This window comes from Diospyros lotus, chromosome 15 (assembly GCF_014633365.1).
Source record: "Diospyros lotus cultivar Yz01 chromosome 15, ASM1463336v1, whole genome shotgun sequence".
NCBI classification, from domain to species: Eukaryota; Viridiplantae; Streptophyta; class Magnoliopsida; order Ericales; family Ebenaceae; genus Diospyros; species Diospyros lotus.
This window is the reverse complement of record NC_068352.1, coordinates 12,909,952-12,929,379: the sequence shown is the minus strand read 5'-3', so window position 1 is coordinate 12,929,379 and position 19,428 is coordinate 12,909,952. Positions and strand designations below refer to the sequence as shown.

Below are 19,428 nucleotides of genomic sequence, written 5' to 3'. Positions count from 1 at the left end.
CTCGGTCAGATTTTTCAGCGGTTGCTAAGGCTATTAGAGCCCCTGATTCGTAAGTTTTACCAGAGGAGAGGCAGGGGCAGCCAAGGAATAGGACACGAGGGCAGAAGGGTCAAATTCGGTTGGGGGAGAATAACAACCCACACGGTTGGAATGGACTGAGGAGGAGCCGAGGAGGTATAAAAATAGGTGAAATGGGAGAGAGAGCGAGGGCTAGAGAATTCTTAAGAAGTTTTGGGAGAGAAGGCCCTCTCGAATAGGCCTATATTGTTTTCTTTTGTTTCTGTTCTTAGCTTGTAATCGGAGATTCTTAACGTTGATTGTGAGATTTTATCAATTTCTTGTGAGGATCCTATCAATTTGGTATCAAAGCATCACTGATCCTAATGGTGAACTTGACAAACCGAGTAGGTGAATTGGAAGGGAGGATGGAAGGCATGCAACGGGGAGTTGATGCCTTGAGGGGTGAGATTCAATTAGTGGAGAAGAATGTAGCGAGCTTGCTGGAACAGTTCGCTTGGATGAGAACGAGGTGGGAAAAGCAAGAACGGGAGAGGAAGAACAAGGAGGAGTTGGGAGACCAGCCTCCGAAATTCAATTCCTGAGGCGACGCCAGAAATAGGAGTGCGGCGAGCTGAAGCAGGGGCTTCCAAGGGGGGTTGGCGGTCGAAGATTCGAGGGCGACGGTTGGAGATTCCCTTCCTTGAAGGCGAAGATCCTAATGGTTGGATATTCCGAGCCGATAGGTACTTTACAGTGAATGGGTTGATTGATGAGGAGAAGATGGACACAGTAGCACTATATTTGGAGGGTGCTGCACTTTCATGGTTCCAGTGGGAGCAACGGAAACGAAGAGTGAGAAGCTGGGAAGAGCTAAAGGGGCTGCTGAGGAATCACTTAGGATCCACGTAAGAAGGCACGGTGGAGAGATCGGACGAGTTGGGGGTCACGACTAAGGAGGGTGAGATGGTGGAATTGTCGTTGAATTCTGTGGTATGCCTAACTCCACCACAAATGATGAAGGTAAAAGGAAAGGATGGTAGGTGGCGAATTTATGTGGACTATAAGGCTTTAAACAAGGTCACCCCTAATATTGCCCTGGGGAAAAAGAACCCATGTTGTAGTAGATGTTGGATGTGGAGTTGCTAGCTTTGGAGGCTTTCTATTTGAAAGAGATGTTCTAACCATGTCATTTGCCTCAAAAGATGAACATGAAGCGCAAGTTCAATTTGCGCTTGAAAGGGGAATGCCCACTATATTAGCAGTAATGGGCACTAAGAGACTTTAGTTTTCGAGCAGAGTCTTTGATGTTGTCCAATGTGCACGGTGTAGTCTCCCTTAGCATACTAAAGGGGGATTAGCAGTTGAGCAGAATATGGTGTCGCGAGGCAGAATGGCTGCTGACGACGATGGTGTTGGAGAGTTCAACGGTGAGGTAGAAGGGCTGCCGACGATCGGTCCGTTTAAAATGCCAAGGACTGCCGATCTGGTGACATTCAAGGAGAGCATCTTACCGATGATTGGGGCGCCATCAACAATCCATGTTGTTTGGGAAGCTGGTCTAATTCTTAACCTAGTTTCTAAGAGATTTCATATGGGGTTGGTTGATAATGGAGGGCCTCCCATGTATTCTCACCATGTATTCTACTGTCAGTTATGTGGAAAACCAGAGTATTTTGTGGATAGGTGTTATCACCGTTTTGATAGAAATTTCCAACGAGCATTCAATTCAGGTTTTGGTAGGTCTGATGGTGTTAATCAGCCTCAATCTAGAGCCTACTTGGCCTCCTTTAGTGATTCTAATGGGGTCTACACTAGTGACATGGTGTCAATGCAAGGCTCTCACTATGGTAGTCCTTCTAACTCTTTCACACCTGATAGTTTTGCAGGCTCACCTTCTCTTTCAGATCCAACCTGGTTTGTTGACTCCAGGGCAACTAATAACATCACCTCAAACCTGAATAACCTTTCTTTGCATACTCCCTATACTGGTGGAGACAAAGTTGTTTTCGATAATGGTAAGCAACTTCCCATTACTCATGTTGGCACCAATTATTTGCAAGCTAAGTCTAAACCAAATCTAGTTCTTTCCTTACCTAATGTTCTTCATGTTCTTAATATGAAGAAAAATTTAATTAGTGTGTCACAGCTTACTCATGATCATAATGTTGTGGCTGAGTTTGATTCAAATGTTTGTTTGATTAAGGACAAAGCTTCCGGACTAGTGTTGTTTCGGGGACACCTTAAGGATGGGCTCTATCAGCTAACTCCAGCTTCTTGTTCTGCTGTTGGCAGCACTTCTGCTCAATCTCTAGAATCTTCTTTTGTTCCTTCTGTGTTTTCTTCAACTACATGTAATAAGCTAGGTACATGTAAACAACCAAACTCATTTTATCATGAGTTGCCACAAAATGTAAATGTGGTTTAGCATACTAAAGTTTGCAAACAGTGACATGATAGATTGGGACATCCTTCTATGAATGTCCTCAAATTTCTATTAAATAAAGTGGGAATTTCTTGTTCACTTTCAGATTTGTCATTTTGTGATTCTTGTAAGATTGGAAAAATAAGTTAGCTTCCTTTTGCTAGCCATGAAATTACTGCTGTTAAACCCTTGGAATTGGTCTATTCTAATCTTTAGGGACCTACCCCTATTTTATCTGTGGAAGGTTATAGATACTACATCATCTTTGTGGATGCATGCACTAGGTATACTTGGCTCTACCCCCCAAAGCTTAAATCTAATGCCTTGTCTATCTTTGCTATTTTTCATAAGTTTGTTGAACTCTAGTACAACACTAAGCTTAAAGCTTTGCAAACTGATAATGGGGGGAATTTAAAGCTTTCTTACCTTATCTTGAAGCCCATGGAATACAATCTCGGTTTACTTGTCCACACACTCATCAACAAAATGGTGTAGCCGAACGCAAACATAGACATATAGCTGAAATGGGTTTAACCTTGATGTCTAATGCTCATATGCCTCTTCGGTTTTGGGTAGAAGCTTTTCAAACAGCAGTTCACCTTATTAATTTGCTTCCTTCTTCATCTCTACAGTCTCTTACACCTTTTTAACTGTTGTATAACAAGCAACCTAATTACTTCATTCTTCAACCCTTTGGTTGTGCCTGTTTTCCCTTTCTTCGTCCATATAATAGACATAAATTTGATTTTCATTCTGCCAAGTGTGTTTTTCTTGGCTATAGTCATACTCAAGTTGGTTACAAGTGCTTGCATCCATCAAGGAGAGTGTATGTGTCTCGGCATGTTCAATTTAATCCTAGTGATTTTCCTTATCCTTCTTTGTTTCCTTCTTCATCTTCTTTACCCAAGTCATCAAGGCTCCAAGGGTATTCTACTTCCTATTTGGAACCTACTTTCTTTCACTCTAATTCTTCATAGTGTCCTTCAGTTGCTCCAATTCCGATTACCACACAGTCTAGTGGTCACAATGACATTTCAGCTCCGTTTGCAAAGCATTTACAGGAGTTGCAATCTTCTACAACTTCCTCATCTGCGTCTGTACCTCGCACTACTTCTATTCCAGCACCTCAATCTAAACCTAAGCCACCTTAATTTGTTCATGTCCCTTCTCTTCATCCTATGATCACAAGATCCAAGTCCAAACAATTAGTTGCCCCTTCTCCTCATGCCTTAGTGAGTTCCATTGAGCCTAGTTCAGTTAGTGAGGCCCTTTTAGACTCATGATGGGTTAAGGCCATGAATGAGAAGTATACAGCCTTGCAAAAAAATCACACTTGGGATTTGGTTCCTTTGTCTAAGGATATGAATTTGATTGGCTATAAGTGGGTTTTTCAGGTAAAATACAATGTTGATGGTTCTGTTCTTAAATATAAAACCAAGCTGGTCGCCAAGAGCTTTCTTCAAACTCCAAGTGTAGATTATACTGAAACTTTTAGCCCGATAGTTAAGGCACCAACCATTCGAGTTTTATTTTCTTTGGCAACTACTTATGGTTGGAACATTCAACAAGTTGATATCAATAATGCCTTTCTTAATGAAAACTTAACTAAGGCAGTTTATATGGCTCAACCTGAGGGATTTGTTAGTTCTCAATTTCCTACACATGTCTGCCAGTTAAAGAAGTCTTTGTATGGGCTAAAGCAGACTCCCAGAGCCTGGTATATGAAGCTGAAAACAGCATTACAATCTTGGGGTTTTGTCCAGGCTATGTCAGATGCATCTTTATTTATTAAGAAAACTGTTGGTTATGTGCTTTATGTCTTGATCTATGTTGATGATATCCTAATTATCAGTTCAAATAATACTATGTCACAACCCTAGGGTCAGTTGGGGTTGTGATAGGAATTGGGAGAAGAAATCAGAATTGTAGGAGGAGGAAAATCAATAGAAAGAGGGAGAGATATTGAGAGAAAGGGGAAGGAACTTGAGGGAGAATGGAGAGAAATGTTAGGGAGAGAATTAGAGTTTCTTTCATTCAATTCAAGCATGCCAACAAACTCCAAACAGCAGCCTTATATAGGCGTCATTGCCTTCTAACAGCCTAACCATTTGCTAACAATATATCCTAACAGTTATTATAAACCTATTACAAGATTACCCCCTTTATTATATTCCTATTACAGCATTGACCCTCCTATACTCCTAGGTACATGACAATTCCCTCCACCTTAAAATGTTTCTTGTCCCCAAGAAACTTATTATCATTTAGCTACTCTTTCTTCATCCCACTCCTACCTTCATTTTCTGTTCAATCTCTTTTTCCCTCTTTCTCCTTCTAGGCTTCTTCTTCTTTGTTCTTAGGATTCCAAAAATTGTCAGCGGCATAACATGGACCAGCACTTCAATAGGGGCAACCAGACTGACCTCAGTGGCTTCAGATTCAAATCTGAGTGCTTGAATAGCAGACCGAAGCTTATAGTCCTCAACATTGTTGTCTATGTTTCTTATGAATAGAGTTCGAGATGGTTGTTCCCCATGAGGATGTTCTCCATAACCCAAATTAATAGATCCTCCAGAATGACAATAAGGGAAGCTATCTTTTCCCAAGTCCAATTCTCCAATACTGCCAAAAAAATCCAAATCTTTAGTATCATCTCCAACCTTGGATTGGGGCAATTAAAGCATCGCCATTAGGGAAAGGTTTTCCAATAGTTTGTGCCTCAATTCCCTCAAGGGATTCAAGAGGTTCCTTAGCAATTAAACCATCTGCCCCTGTCGAAAATTCTACCACATCTTCGTCTCGTTCATTGGAATTTTTCTAAAGCTCACTGTCAACAGTTTTCTCCTCCACATCAGCAACATCTTCTTCTTTTAGCTTACTGGAATTCACTCCTGCTGAATAGTTGTCGGAATCCATCCTCTTCTGGTTAGAATTTTCAGAATGATCATCTGCAACATTCCTTCTCGGTTTGTCGAAGAATTCTGCTGGAAACTTATAGTTATACTCCTTACTCAGCATCCTTGCAAACTCTTGAAGCTCTTCTCATATTACACAACCAAATTCCTCACACATTTTGCTAACCCAAGGGTCTAATGTCCGTTTCCGTGCCTCATGATTCAGCCCAAACTCTTCACGTTTTCTGTTGTATCCCACTGAAAATGCAGCATCCTTCTGCTGTAGAGGAGACTCCCATTGTTTCATACGCAAGCTATTCGTCATGGTAGAATTCTCAAGAGCAGGACAAGTCAAAGGCCAGGGCATAGGAGCTTGATACATCCGTAATCTAACTCTTCCGTGAACTAATCGGGTTCTTAGTTAGAATCGCCTCAAACGCAATTCACTGCCCGTGGAATTCTCGTCTCTAATTTGCTGGTATGAGTTGTCCGAGTTCTAATCGGAATCTCCTAAATTAACACTCGATCAATTCCGATAATGACTAAGGTTGTCTTCCTGATCTGCTACTGCAACAGCTCAGAAAGTAGCAACGAATCAAACTGCTACCCCGCCTTCACAGTCGAACCTTCTATCTTTCCTCAGCAAAGAGATCAACGGCTAAGAATGTTCAACGGAACTCGCCGGAAGCCACTCCTCCTACTTCTCCTTCAAAGCCGAGCCAACCTCTCCTCCTTGTGCGTCAGAATCAATTCCAAGATTTACCCAGAAATTTCCTTGTTGCTTCTCTGTCTCCAATGCCTAATTCTCTGGAATTGTTGGAATTGCACCAGAAGAATAAACTGAAGGCTAAGGAATTGCTCTAGGAGTCACTGAAACACGTTTCCAATTGGCCTCCGAGATTCACTCACTCCTTTTCACCTTCAAATTCAAACGAGAGGTTATCAAAAATTCAGTATCGCCAAAGCCGCCTGGCTTGTTTCGCCGCCACGATCGCTGGACTTTGCAACTTCTTGTGATATAATTGGCTCAGCTCAACCCCTTACAAATCGTTCGCTCTGTGACACCTTTCGATTCAGAATCACCTGGGTTGTTCGTCTCCTTTGATCAATTGTGATGCAACCAACGGAATTCTCTAGAATTGAGAATCAATGGCTGCAATAATCTATGAATTGGCTCCCAAATCTGTCGAAATTGCTTTGCCCATCCACTTCGAACAAACTTACTGCAATTCGCTGATGAGCGTCAACCTTCTGCTCGCTTCTAAGAAAAGCCGAACAACTCTTCTAGACCACAAGCCGTGATCGCTTGTACCTCAGCTTCCCATACCTGCTGTGCTACTCTGATTTGGACTTCAAATTCCACTCGGTATCACTGTCGGCCTCTCCTTAGCACGCCAATTTCGAGCAAGATTTATTAAAATTCGCTGTCGTTGGTCAACATCTTGCCTCGCCCATTCCGAATCTGCTGTTGGATCACCTTCGATGAACTCACGCTCACCTCGACAATCGCACTTCAGTGGTCGACCACCCTCCCTTCGTTGCCTTCCAACCAAACCCCGCTACACAACCGCGATCTCTTGGAATTCCTACACCAGTCGCGACTTCCTGGCTCGCCTGCTGCCAAGCCTCATATTCTCGCCTCAAACACCTTCCGACTTGGAAATTAGGAGCCTAGGGTGTCGGAACTCACCAGCAAAGAAGTCGGAGGAATACGTCTCTTCAAACAGAATCTGCGTACAGTTTCGAGTCGAAACTACTCGAAACTACTTTGCTCTCCTTCGATGGAAAATTAGCAGCCTATAATCACTGTCGGAACTCACCGATAATCACCGTCGGAACTCGAATCAAAACCACAGCCAAGGATGGACTTCTCCGATACCAATTGTCACAACCCTAGGGTCAGTTGGGGTTGTGATAGGAATTGGGAGAAGAAATCAGAATTGTAGGAGGGGGAAAATCAATAGAAAGAGGGAGAGATATTGAGAGAAAGGGAAAGGAACTTGAGGGAGAATGGAGAGAAATGTTAGGGAGAGAATTAGAGTTTCTTTCATTCAATTCAAGCATGCCAACAAACTCCAAACATCAGCCTTATATAGGCGTCATTGCCTTCTAACAGCCTAACCACTTGCTAACAATATATCCTAACAGTTATTATAAACCTATTACAAGATTACCCCCTTTATTATATTCCTATTACAGCATTGACCCTCGTATACTCTTAGGTACATGACATACTATTAGATCGTGTATTCATGACTTGGACACTCATTTCTCCCTTAAGACTCTTGGTTCTATGAATTACTTTTTGGGGTTTGAAGCTTATAGAGATGGCAATGGTATATATCTCACCCAATCCAAGTATGTGATTGATTTACTGAAAAAGGCTGCTATGCAAGATAGCAAGCCTTGTGACACTCCTATGGCTGCTAGGGTTTTATTAACAGATGAAGAAAAATTGTTTTCCAATCCCTCTTTGTACAGAACTCTCATTGGCTCCTTGCAGTATTTAACATATACACGTTCGGACATAGCATTTACAGTTAATAAATTGAGTCAATTCCTGTCTAGTCCTAAAGTTCAGCATTGGTTAGCTTGTAAGCGCTTACTTTGATATCTAAAGGGTGTAACAGAATAAAACTGAATGAAAAATAGGAGATCTGAAAGAAAGCACCTCGTCCAAATGTTTGATTAAAGAAAATTAAATCTCTCAACAACAACCGAAAGGCTAACACATATATATAGCCTTGACAACAGAGCTCAACACACGCAGCTAACTAATAATCTGCTACAAACAGAACTACAAGCAAATAATACAACCATCCAAAATACAATACAGCAGAACACACAACAAGGAATATAAAGAATAAGAGAATAAGACTATAACCGAGATGTCTTATTCTCTCCAACATTCCCCTTCAATTTAGACCTGCCTTTAGCTGCCTCAATCTCTGCAACAGACCTGCCTTCAGCTGCCTCAATCTCTTCAACATGCCCCTTCAAATGAGACCTCCCTGAAGCACACTTAGGTAATGATGCTGAAACAGGCAAACAGCGAGACACAGGTGTTACGCGAAGACGAAGCTTATGACATAAGAACTGAAACCGATCCTTGGGTAAGCCTTTAGTAAAGATATCAGCAAGCTGATACATGGTGGGAACATAACGAATTTCAACAGCACCACACTCAACTTTTTCACGAACAAAATGCACATCAATCTCAATGTGCTTAGTTCTAGAGTGGAAAACAGGATTCTCAGAGATAGATTTTGCAGCCAAGTTATCACACCAAAGAATAGGAGTCTGAGAACAAGAAAACCCAAGTTCATGGAAGAGAGACTTTAACCACAAAATTTCAGTAACTCCTTGAGCTACTGCCCTATATTCCGCTTCTCCAACAGATCGAGCAACTACAGTCTACTTTTTAGAACCCCAAACAAGCAGATTATTGCCTAGAAAAGCACACCAACCACTAGTAGATCGCCTTGTGATTTTGCAGCCTGCATAGTCGGCATCCGTGTAAACACTTAGGGGTAAATCACAAGATGATGGAGTGAAGACCAAACCTAAACCAATTGTGCCTTTGAGATACCGAAGTAACCGCTTACAAGCCTGCCAATGCTGATCCTTAGGATAGCTTAAAAACTGACTGAGTTTATTTACAACAAAGGCAATATCCGGTCTGGTGTATGTAAGATATTGAAGAGAACCTACAACTGTTCGATATAGAGAGGGGTTAGAAAACAGATCACCTTCATCAGTAAACACAGTGGCTGAACTAAGAGGAACAACACAAGGCTTACAATCATCCATAGCAGCCTTGGTAAGTAAATCAAGAGTATATTTGGATTGAGTTAGATAGAGGCCTTTAGAATCTCGATAAGCCTCAAACCCAAGAAAGTAATTCATCGAACCTAGCGTCTTTAACGCAAAATTTTTGTCAAGATCATGAATAAAACCATGCAAGGTAGCAGAGCTTGATCCAGTGACTAAGATATCATCAACATAAACAAGTACAAACAAAACAAATTTAGAAGTTCGCTTAATAAAGAGTGAAGCATCAGATATGGCCCGAAGAAAACCCCAACTCTGTAAAGCTGTTCGAAGCTTAGTATACCATGCACGAGGAGCCTGTTTAAGGCCATAAAGAGACTTCTTCAACCTACAAACATGAGAAGGGCAGGACTGATCAAGAAAACCTTCCGGCTGAGACATGAAGACAGCCTCATCAAGATCACCATTTAAAAATGCATTATTGACATCCACCTGCTGAATATCCCAACCATATGTAACAGCCAAAGAAAATAAGACTCTAATGGTTGGAGCCTTAACAACAGGGCTGAAAGTTTCAGCAAAATCAATGCCGGGTGTTTGAAGAAACCCCTTAGCAACAAGACGAGCTTTATGCTTGAGAAGAGAACCATCAGGATTGTACTTGGCACGGAAAACCCACTTGCAGCCTATCAAATTCATTTCAGAAGAAAATGGAACAAGTTCCCAGGTGTTATTCCGAATTAAGGCTGAATATTCCTCCTTCATGGCTTTAGTCCAGTTAGGGTCTAGAAGTGCTTCTTGAACAGAGTTAGGTTCAAGAGAACTCACCAAGGCATAAGGAGAAGAAAGAGAAAGTTGGCGAGCTTTTGCACGACTAATCATAGGATGAGTGGGAATAGTCGAAAACTGTCTTGGTGGAGGAGCAATAGAAACATGAGAAGAGGAAGAAGAAGATTCTGACAAATCAGGAATTGATAGGTCAGGAATAATAGGAGCAACTGTAGAAACAGGAGTAGCAATTGAAGGAGCAGATTGATCATGTATACCAGGTGTTGATGCTGCTGAAGATAAATGGCCAGGATGAAAGGATGAACAAGAATGCAAAACATTAGTAGATAAACTGGGAACAGAATTAGACTGAGGAGTAGAAGATTGAGCAGAAAATAAGCAAGAAAAAGGAAACTCCTCAGGATTAAACACAACATGCCGAGTGACATAAACTCGACCAAAAGGATGTAAACATTTATATCCTGCCTGAATCTGACTATAACCGAGAAACACACATTTTGAGGAATGAAAATTAAACTTGTTCTTGGCATAAGATCTTAGAAAAGGAAAGCAAGCACAACCAAATGGTTGTAAGTGCATATATTTTGGTTGTTTGCAATATAGTTTCTCAAAAGGAGTAAGAAACCGAAGTGGTGAAGCTGGTAACAGATTGATAATGTATACAGCAGTGTGAAAAGCTTCAACCCAATATTTCAAAGGCATGTTGGCATGTGCTAAAAGAGTAAGTCCCATTTCAGCAATGTGTTTATGTTTTCTTTCAGCTACACCATTTTGTTGGTGAGTGTAGGGACAAGAAAACCGAGATTGAATGCCACAACTACGAAGATAGGGTATGAAGGCTTTGAATTCACCACCATTATCTGTTTGAAGAGCTTTGAGTTTAAACGAATATTGCAACTCAGCAAACTTATGAAAAGTTTTGAATATAGACAAGGCTTCGGACTTCAATTTCATGGGATACAGCCAAGTATATCGAGTATAGGCATCAACAAAGATAATGTAATACCTATAACCATCAATGGATAACATAGGAGCAGGACCCCACAAATCTAAATATATCAATTCTAAGGGATGATTTGCTGTAATGGGACAATTTGCAAAGGGTAACTGATGTAGTTTACCCAATTTACATGAGTCACAAAAAAATAAATCAGTAGTCGAACGAGGAACACTGATTTTATTAAGTACTTGTTTCAATACAGAAAAATAGGGATGTCCCAACCTAGCATGCCATTGTTTACAAAGTTTATCAGTACACGACATGCTGGATTTATTACAAGCTCTTTGACTATTATTACAGCTTGCTAAACAGCAGACATTCGTCATAGAAGATGTTGACGAATTTGAAGGAAAAACAGCAATAGGAGAGCTAGGACCAGCTGAAGATGCAGCATGAACAAATGCTGGATCCAGCTGATAGAGACCATTCTTAAGAACTCCTTGAAGCAGCACCTTGCCCGAGACCTTGTCCTTGATCAAACAAAAATTAGAATGAAATTCAGCAATCACATTATGATCATTAGTAAGCTGTAAAACACTCATGAGATTCTTTTTCATGCAAGGAACATGAAGAACTTGAGACAAGGAAAGAACAGAAGGAGGATTGGTTTGAGTAAGGATAGTACCAGTGCCAACATTAGCAATAGGAAGAGCCTTACCATTTCCCACAGCTACTTTGTCATTACCACCATAGGGAGAATGAAGAGAAAGATTTTGAAGACTAGAAGTGATATGGTTTGTAGCACCAGAGTCTACACACCAAGAAGTATCACCAAGTTGATAAGATGACAAAGAAGAAGACGAACATTGTTCATTCAACGGAGGAGAAGGAAAACCATGATGAGTCTCTTGAGTAAACCCTAAATCTATCAAGAAAGCTCCATTACCCTCATGAGATGCTACAAAAGCCTGAGAACTTGATTCATTTCCACCTCTACCAAAGGACGGACGTTGAAAACTGCTATCAAATCTATGATAACAGCGATCAGCTAGGTGGCCTGGTTTTCCACAGAGTTGGCAGTAAAATCTTTTTCCAGAAAATCGACCTCTGCCTCAACCTCCTCTAAAACCATTTCCTCGTCCTCCTCTATTTTGAAAACCTTGAAAACCTCCTCGACTATTATTATTCCCACTGTTATTTCTAGGCTGTTGTGGAGCATAGCTGACATTCATAGCAGCAGCTGAATCAAATTTAGGCAGTCCACTAGATATCTCCATGTTCTTTGAAGATAATCTTTGTTCATGCATCATTAAAAGATACTGAACTTTCTCAAGGTCAATTTCATTCATCTGATACGTAATTAAGCCAACAACAGTGTCATAATCTTCACCTAATCCATGCAAGACGGTCATTAACAGATCTTGATCATTCAATGGTTCTCCAATTGCTGTTAATGCATGATTGATAGTCTTGATTTTTAGAATGTATTCAATGACAGTCATATCACCTTTCTTAATGGATCTAAGTTGTTGTTTCAATTGAAAGGAACGAGCAACTGTTTGACGAGAAAACAAATTTCCAAGAGTATTCCATACCTCTGCTGCAGATTCACAATGAATAACTTGTCCAATTACTTCCTTATCAATCGTCGAAAACAACCATCCTAGGAGAAGTTGATCTGACCGCATCCACCGCAGGAACTCAGGATTAACAGCTGGTTCCGAATTAGGTTCAGCATTACCAAGTAGAACATACTTAGGCGGTAGATCAGTTTTATTTATGAAAGGCAGAAGATTGAAAGCCCTAATTGTAGTCAAGATTTGTGCCTTCCAGTAGAGATAATTGTTCGAGTCCAGTTTCGTAGGCGCAAAACTAAACGCCTTAAGACACCGAAGCAAAATCCGACAAAACAGCAGAAGATAACGAAGAAGACGAGGTCGAATCAAGAGAAGCCATGGACGCAAGTCGCGAAGGCTCTAATACCATGTAACAGAATGAAACTGAATGAAAAATAGGAGATCTGAAAGAAAGCACCTCGTCCAAATGTTTGATTAAAGAAAATTAAATCTCTCAACAACAACCGAAAGGCTAACACATATATATAACCTTGACAACATAGCTCAACACATGCAGCTAACTAATAATCTGCTACAAACAGAACTACAAGCAAATAATACAACTATCCAAAATACAATATAGCAGAACACACAACAAGGAATATAAAGAATAAGAGAATAAGACTATAATCGAGATGTCTCATTCTCTCCAACAAAGGGCACGGTTGGCTTGGGATTGGTCTTCTCTCCCTCACAAGATGATTTGTCCTTGCAAATATACACTGATGCAGACCATGTTGGCTGCAAAGTGACTAGACGTTCTACCAGTGGATTTTGTGTCTATTTTGACAAGAATCTTATTGTTTGGGGATCCAAGAAACAAACTATCGTTGCTAGGTTTGTGGGAGAAGCTAAGTACCGTGCTATTGCTTTGGGTGTGACTGAATTAATGTGGCTAAAATCATTATTTCCGAAGTTAGGCTATCCATGTGTTGTTGTTCCTATTGCATGGAGTGATAATTTAGCTGCCAAAAGCATATCCGAGAATCCGGTCTTTCATTCTCGAACCAAACATATAGAGGTTGATATTCATTTTGTTCGAGAGAAAGTGGTGAAGTGAAGATCAGGTATGTTCCTACATCTGATCAGGTGGCTGATGTTCTTACTAAAGGGCTGCCTAGAGACCGGTTTCAATTTCTGCATGCAAGGCTTGGTTTGATGTTATCTCCTGTGCATGCTGGTTCTACAGTTGCTGGAAGATTATTCAAGACTGAGCACTCAACTTCTATGGAGTCTGATTTGAGGGGGAGTGTTGGAGTAGTTTAAATATCAAGTTGCTATTGTGTTGTTTACCTTTATATATATGTCTTCCTTTATATCTTCAGTTAGCGATTATTGTTGCCTTTTGTCTTGTAATGAGCTGTCAATTAGAGTGCTCATTATTCATTTCTGAAAATTTTCATTCTTCTTCTTCTCTACTTCAGTTCGTGTTCTGTTTGTTTCACGCCCTAGGGTTTTCATGTTCTAGTAACATGAGGTAGAAATTAAAGTAGCATTTTCTTCAAGTATGCTCAACTCAAATCAACTAAGTCCTTTTCTTGCAACTAGTTAATATGAGATTCATTGATCCTCTTTATCCTTAATTATCACTTGATTAGCCACTACACACAACTTTTACAAATCTTATCACAAAATTAACAATTTTTTATATATTTGGAAACCCCTCATTATGCCCAATAACATTTCCAAAATCCAACTGACTAGTCATTTATAATCCCCAAAAATTAAGCTCAAAATTAACTGCTTACTTGAATTAATTCACCTGCTTCCAAATGTTAACCTAGCAATCGACTTTCCCCTCAACTTATGGCTTGAACTGATCCCCCTCACTCAACTGAGAGTCAATTGTCACTCCATTGATGCCAAAGTCGACTGTAGGTCAGTTGTTTCCTTCCTATCACACCATTTCTCACTTATATCCTTAAACAAGGTATAAGGTGTCACAAGTCAACTGTAGTTTGCGAAACATGCTTGATGCAGTATGGGAGGAAGGATCAGTAAAAATAAGTGCAAAAATTGGGCAAGAACAGTGTAAGATCAAATCTGGAACAAAGATATGAAATTAGGGTTTAAGAAAACCTCAAAAGTTGAAATAGAATAAAACGGCCGCCTACAAAGTCTCTTAAAAGACTATTTATACTAAGTTACAGCTATAATAGATCCTAATCTTTGATAACAAAGGAATCCATCTAATCTTAGGAACCTATCTATTTTAAAAAATCACAGGCTAGTCACATGACTACTTATTAAAGCTAATAAATAAAAAAGTATCTAAAACCTAATAACTTAAATATTAAGCAGAATTAAACAAATAAAAATACCAATAACAAAAAAAATGATCCTGCATCAATGCTGATATGTCTTGTTGGAAATAATGTGAAAACATGGGATTTTGTGATACCACAAGCTGAATTTACCTAAAATAATTTAGTGAATATGAACACTAAAAAGATATCATTTGAAGCTGCATATGGATTGAAACCTCTACAGGTGCTCGACTTAGTGCCTTTACTACAAGAGGCTAAAGTAAGTGGCGATGGGCAAGCTTTTGTTAAACATATCCAGCATGTGCATGAAGATGTTAGAGCAGCTTTAAAGGCCAATAATGAGGCTTATTTTTAGTTGCTAATCAACATCATTTGGTGAAGGAATTTAAAGAAGGTGATTTAGTACTTCAGCACTTGAGATGACAAAGGTTTCCCAAGGGAACTTATCACAAACTCAAGCAAAAAATGTAGGCTATGTAAGCTGTTAAAGAAAATTACAGCTGATGCATACCTAATAGAGCTGCCATCTGATTTACAAATCAACCCAATCTTTTAATGTTTCTAACTTGTCTGCTTTGAGGAATTTAATGGTGAAGTGACTGTAGTCGAATATCAAGTGCAACACTTACCAATAGTGCAACAAGATGTTATTGACAATGTGTTAGATATCAAGAAAAAAATCTAAGAGAGAAAATTGATACAGAAGATTTTTGGTGAAGTGGTTGGTAAACCACCCAGGGAAAGTACTTGGATTGTAAAAGATTAGTTAAAGAGAATTGAAACAGAAACATATTCATGACTCTAATAGAGCCATTATTTTTTTATTGTTTTATTGTTTTTATTGTAGTGGCCAGCCTTGCTAGCAATGGTAAGGTAACTCCTTTGTGACTAGGCAGTCATGGGATAGAGTGGTGGAAATAGCTTATTTGTAAAAATGCGATCAAAAGGCTGCATACAAATATGACTCTCCTTGATCCACACAAGACAAGCGCCCTCGTTTCATGGGAACAACCATTTTATTCGTTTTCTTATTGTGGGTAATATAATAAAAAAAGAGGTTATTCTTAATAAGATTAAAATGACTCTTATTGGAGATAAGATGCATGAGACACAATTAAGAAAGTTTAACCATGTTAAACAAGATTTTATGGGAAACCCTTAGGCATGACATAGGATATAATAACCTAATAGAGGATATAGTTATGGATAAAGATGCATGGAGGTCTGTAATTCATTTAGCCCACCCCGCCTAATGCGATTATAACTTGTGATTGTTATTGTTGTAGCTTATAGTTAGTATTTATGTTATTAGCTTTAATAACTAGTCATGTGACACATCCAAACTTTTAATTTAGATGGAAAACAAAAATTAGAAGGGTTTTTTTCGTGATCAAAGGCCGAGACTAAAATTACAAAACCAGTATAAATAGTCTTTCATGATGCTATAATATAGCCATGTAGGTGGCATCATTATCCTAATTCAACACTTGAAGTTTTCTTAAACCTAAATATTATATTGTCATTCCAACTTTGATCCTCCAATGATTTTAACCCTAATTTTGCACCTGGTTGCTGTCTTTTCATCTCACCCTCCTACGCCATATTACCTCAATGTCAATAGCACTACATTATTCCCTGGCTTTACTCTAGGTATGGGGAAACTTCACCAAATTGTATATCACTTGCATAAGCATGGGGTGAAAATTCAAAAAGAATGTTCTGATTGTGCAAGAATCACATGAATGGATTAAGATCTAGTTGCACACCGTCAATAATAACAGAGCCAGGGACTCGTAATCGTTGACCATAGATATGCATGAATGACAACTGAGACATCTGAGTAGGAAGTGCCCTGCATTCACATACCGTTGCATATAAGTCAGACAAGAAGCTCATCTAGGAGTACATCGGCATCAAAATAACAGGCATCAACATCAACAAAAAAGAAGAAAGACAAAAGCATGAGGCCTATGTTACTGTGTGCTTCTAATTTTAGGACTGCAAGGGGCCAAGAAAAAATATTGATGCAACAGTTCGTACAATTTTGAGTTGTACTAAGCAATTTGCTATAATAATTAGATATCCAATTCAATAAGACAATATAGGCTAATTTTCAAAATTTCGTCTCCCAAGACATTCTGGTCTAAATTTGTATATTTTGATGAGACAACTCCACTATACATCAATTTTAGATAATAATACTTGTCATCATCCTTCCTGAAGAAGTTAAGAGGATGTCTGGTTTACCATTTTTTAAAATGGCTTTTAAGCCTTTCTACTTAAAAGCTATGTAAACTTTTAAAACTGACTAGCATTTAAGTTTATAACGTGTTTGTATAAATGTACTTTAAGTTGTCATTTATATAGTTATGCATTTGATTTAAAAAAATTGATAAGCTATCAGAAGTTAACAAAAAGACTAAAATGGACATGTTGAATAATACAAATAAAATGTCATGTCCCTAGGAGTAATGGAAGGTCAATATTGTAATAGAGATATAATAAAGGGGTAATCTTGTAATAGGTTTATAATAATTGTTAGGATATATTTTAGCAAGTGGTTAGAAGCACATGGGAGCATGTGCCAGGCTGTTAGAAGGCAAATATGCCTATATAAGGTTGTTATAATGGGTTTGTTTCTTTATCCAGGAATTAATGAGTTGAAATCTAATTTCTCCTCCTCCAAATTCTCGCCCTTTCTTGATCTTCATCTCCTTCTTTTCTGTTCTTCTAATCCCCCTATCACTTCTTCTAATTTCCCCCTCATTCTTTCAAATCTCCCCCTAAATTCCTTTTATTCTTGGCCTTAGCTAAATCGGATTCTTTCGATTCCCAAATTGATCCTAGGTTAAGCCCTAGGTTCATGACATAAAATTCATAAAAACACAATTTTTTAATAAAAATAAATTATAAATTGATGTGTAACTGATAAAAATTTTACCATTACATATTGATAAATTATATACAATTATTAAAAAAATATTAATCCAATGTTTTATGATTAAATTTAGGTTTAATTTATAAAAATGTTAAATATATATGTAGACATTAAAATATATATATGTGTTAAATATATATATAATATATTTATCAATACATATAATATATAAAAATACAGAGAGAAGGGCAGGTGATGGAGGCGACGGCAACGATGGATGCAGCAGCCACGATGGAGACAGAAGCAGCAAATGTGATGAGGTGGCAACAGCAATGGAGCTAGAGGTGGCAATGGAGGCGACAAAAGAGATGGAGATGGAGGCGATTGAAGGAGATGGTGCCGGAGGTAGTGATGACGATGGGGTTGGAGGTGGCAATGGAGAAGGAGATGGAGATGGAGGCAGCAACAAAGAGAAGGACAGGGGGATAAGGTTGAAAATATTATAGTTGTTGGGGGGCAAAATTATAAAATACTTGGTCAATTATAAAAGTTATGTACAGCATTTTTAGAAAAGCTGGGAAGGGGAGAGCATTTGTAAAACATTGTCAAATAGCATTTAAACTCAATAACGTTTAACTTCTTTAAATTTTAGTAAATGTGTAACTAAATAAACTATACAGCGTTTAAACTTCACCAGTAGCTTATAAGTGGTCAAAACGCTGAGCCAAACACCCCCTAAAACTGTACGGTGTTGTAGAATTATGGTCTAACTATGTGATATTTTAAATTTAAACATGAGAAGGCAATTGAGCATTACGTTGAACTCTAAAAATTCAGGACAGCAAGACAACAAGATCATCACATAAACAGCCAAACCGAGCACATGTGTTTCACTTCATACTTATAACAGTCATTGAAATGCAAGCTTACTGGATAGGGTAACCCAATCGCAGACTCGTTTCGGCGAAGAGGATCGAGTCCCCAGACTCCTCCTGGTTTTGAAGAAAGTGAATCCACAGAAGATTGTCCGAGACGATCAGTCTCCAAGACTTGCAAAGGGCACTCAGCTTGGCCACGTCCTTGGGCCCGAGGAATTTCAGGATTTGCATGAATATGTCCAGAGGTATTCGATCAAATGCCCCAGTCGAAGAGGGTTGGGCGTAGTGCTGATCGGGGGAGGGAAAGGGGTTCGAAATCGAGCTCGAAGCGGAACGGCTAGAGACCGATTCCCAGACCTTTCTGAGTGACATCGCCATCTACTCAACTGCTTCGGAGTGAGTCGGCGATGCGTTCGATTGGAATCGGATTTTGCAACGGAAGGATAGAGAGTGAGCGAGAGACAGAGAGCGGAGGACGTTGATACGTGGCGAGCGCTGATGCTTTAGGCTATGCCTGAGTATTTTATTATTATGATGATGATGATGATGCAGTTAAACGATAATAACTAGATAGTCACCCGTCCGATACGCGGGCTGTATTGTTATTAACCAAGATTTACTGGGGAAAAATATAGATTAATGCTAAAATCACAACATATTATAATTAAACTTGTAGGCCAAACTGCCCAAAACATTGTCGTTCTAAGTAATTGGTGTGGCTCTTTTTTTTTTCTCCTTTTCTTCTCTTCTACTCTTAGGGTGCGTTTGATTGTAAGAGTGAAATTTAGGTATAAAGAAAATGAATTCTAAGAAATTAAATTACATAGAATTAAATTTTAGGAAAAATATCAACTGAAAGTGTTTGATTGGCTTAATTTTCTACCTAGAAATTACCTAAAAATAAATCAAATATACTATACAAAATATTCAAAAAACCAAATATATATACACAAATATTCAAAAAACCAAATAT

General features: G+C 39.0%; 1 protein-coding gene across 1 annotated transcript in view; it reads right to left on the bottom strand.

Moving 5' to 3' along the window:
- LOC127791938 (actin-related protein 8-like) overlaps window positions 1-18,962 on the bottom strand; it is a gene marked incomplete at its 3' end in the record, with an annotated part of 75,046 nt that extends 56,084 nt beyond the window's left edge. Inside the window, 2 exon segments of the mRNA XM_052322144.1 lie at window positions 16,466-16,551; window positions 18,508-18,962. Coding sequence (XP_052178104.1) covers window positions 16,466-16,551; window positions 18,508-18,833 — 412 coding nt within the window.
- Between the last annotated feature and the right edge of the window lie 466 nt (window positions 18,963-19,428).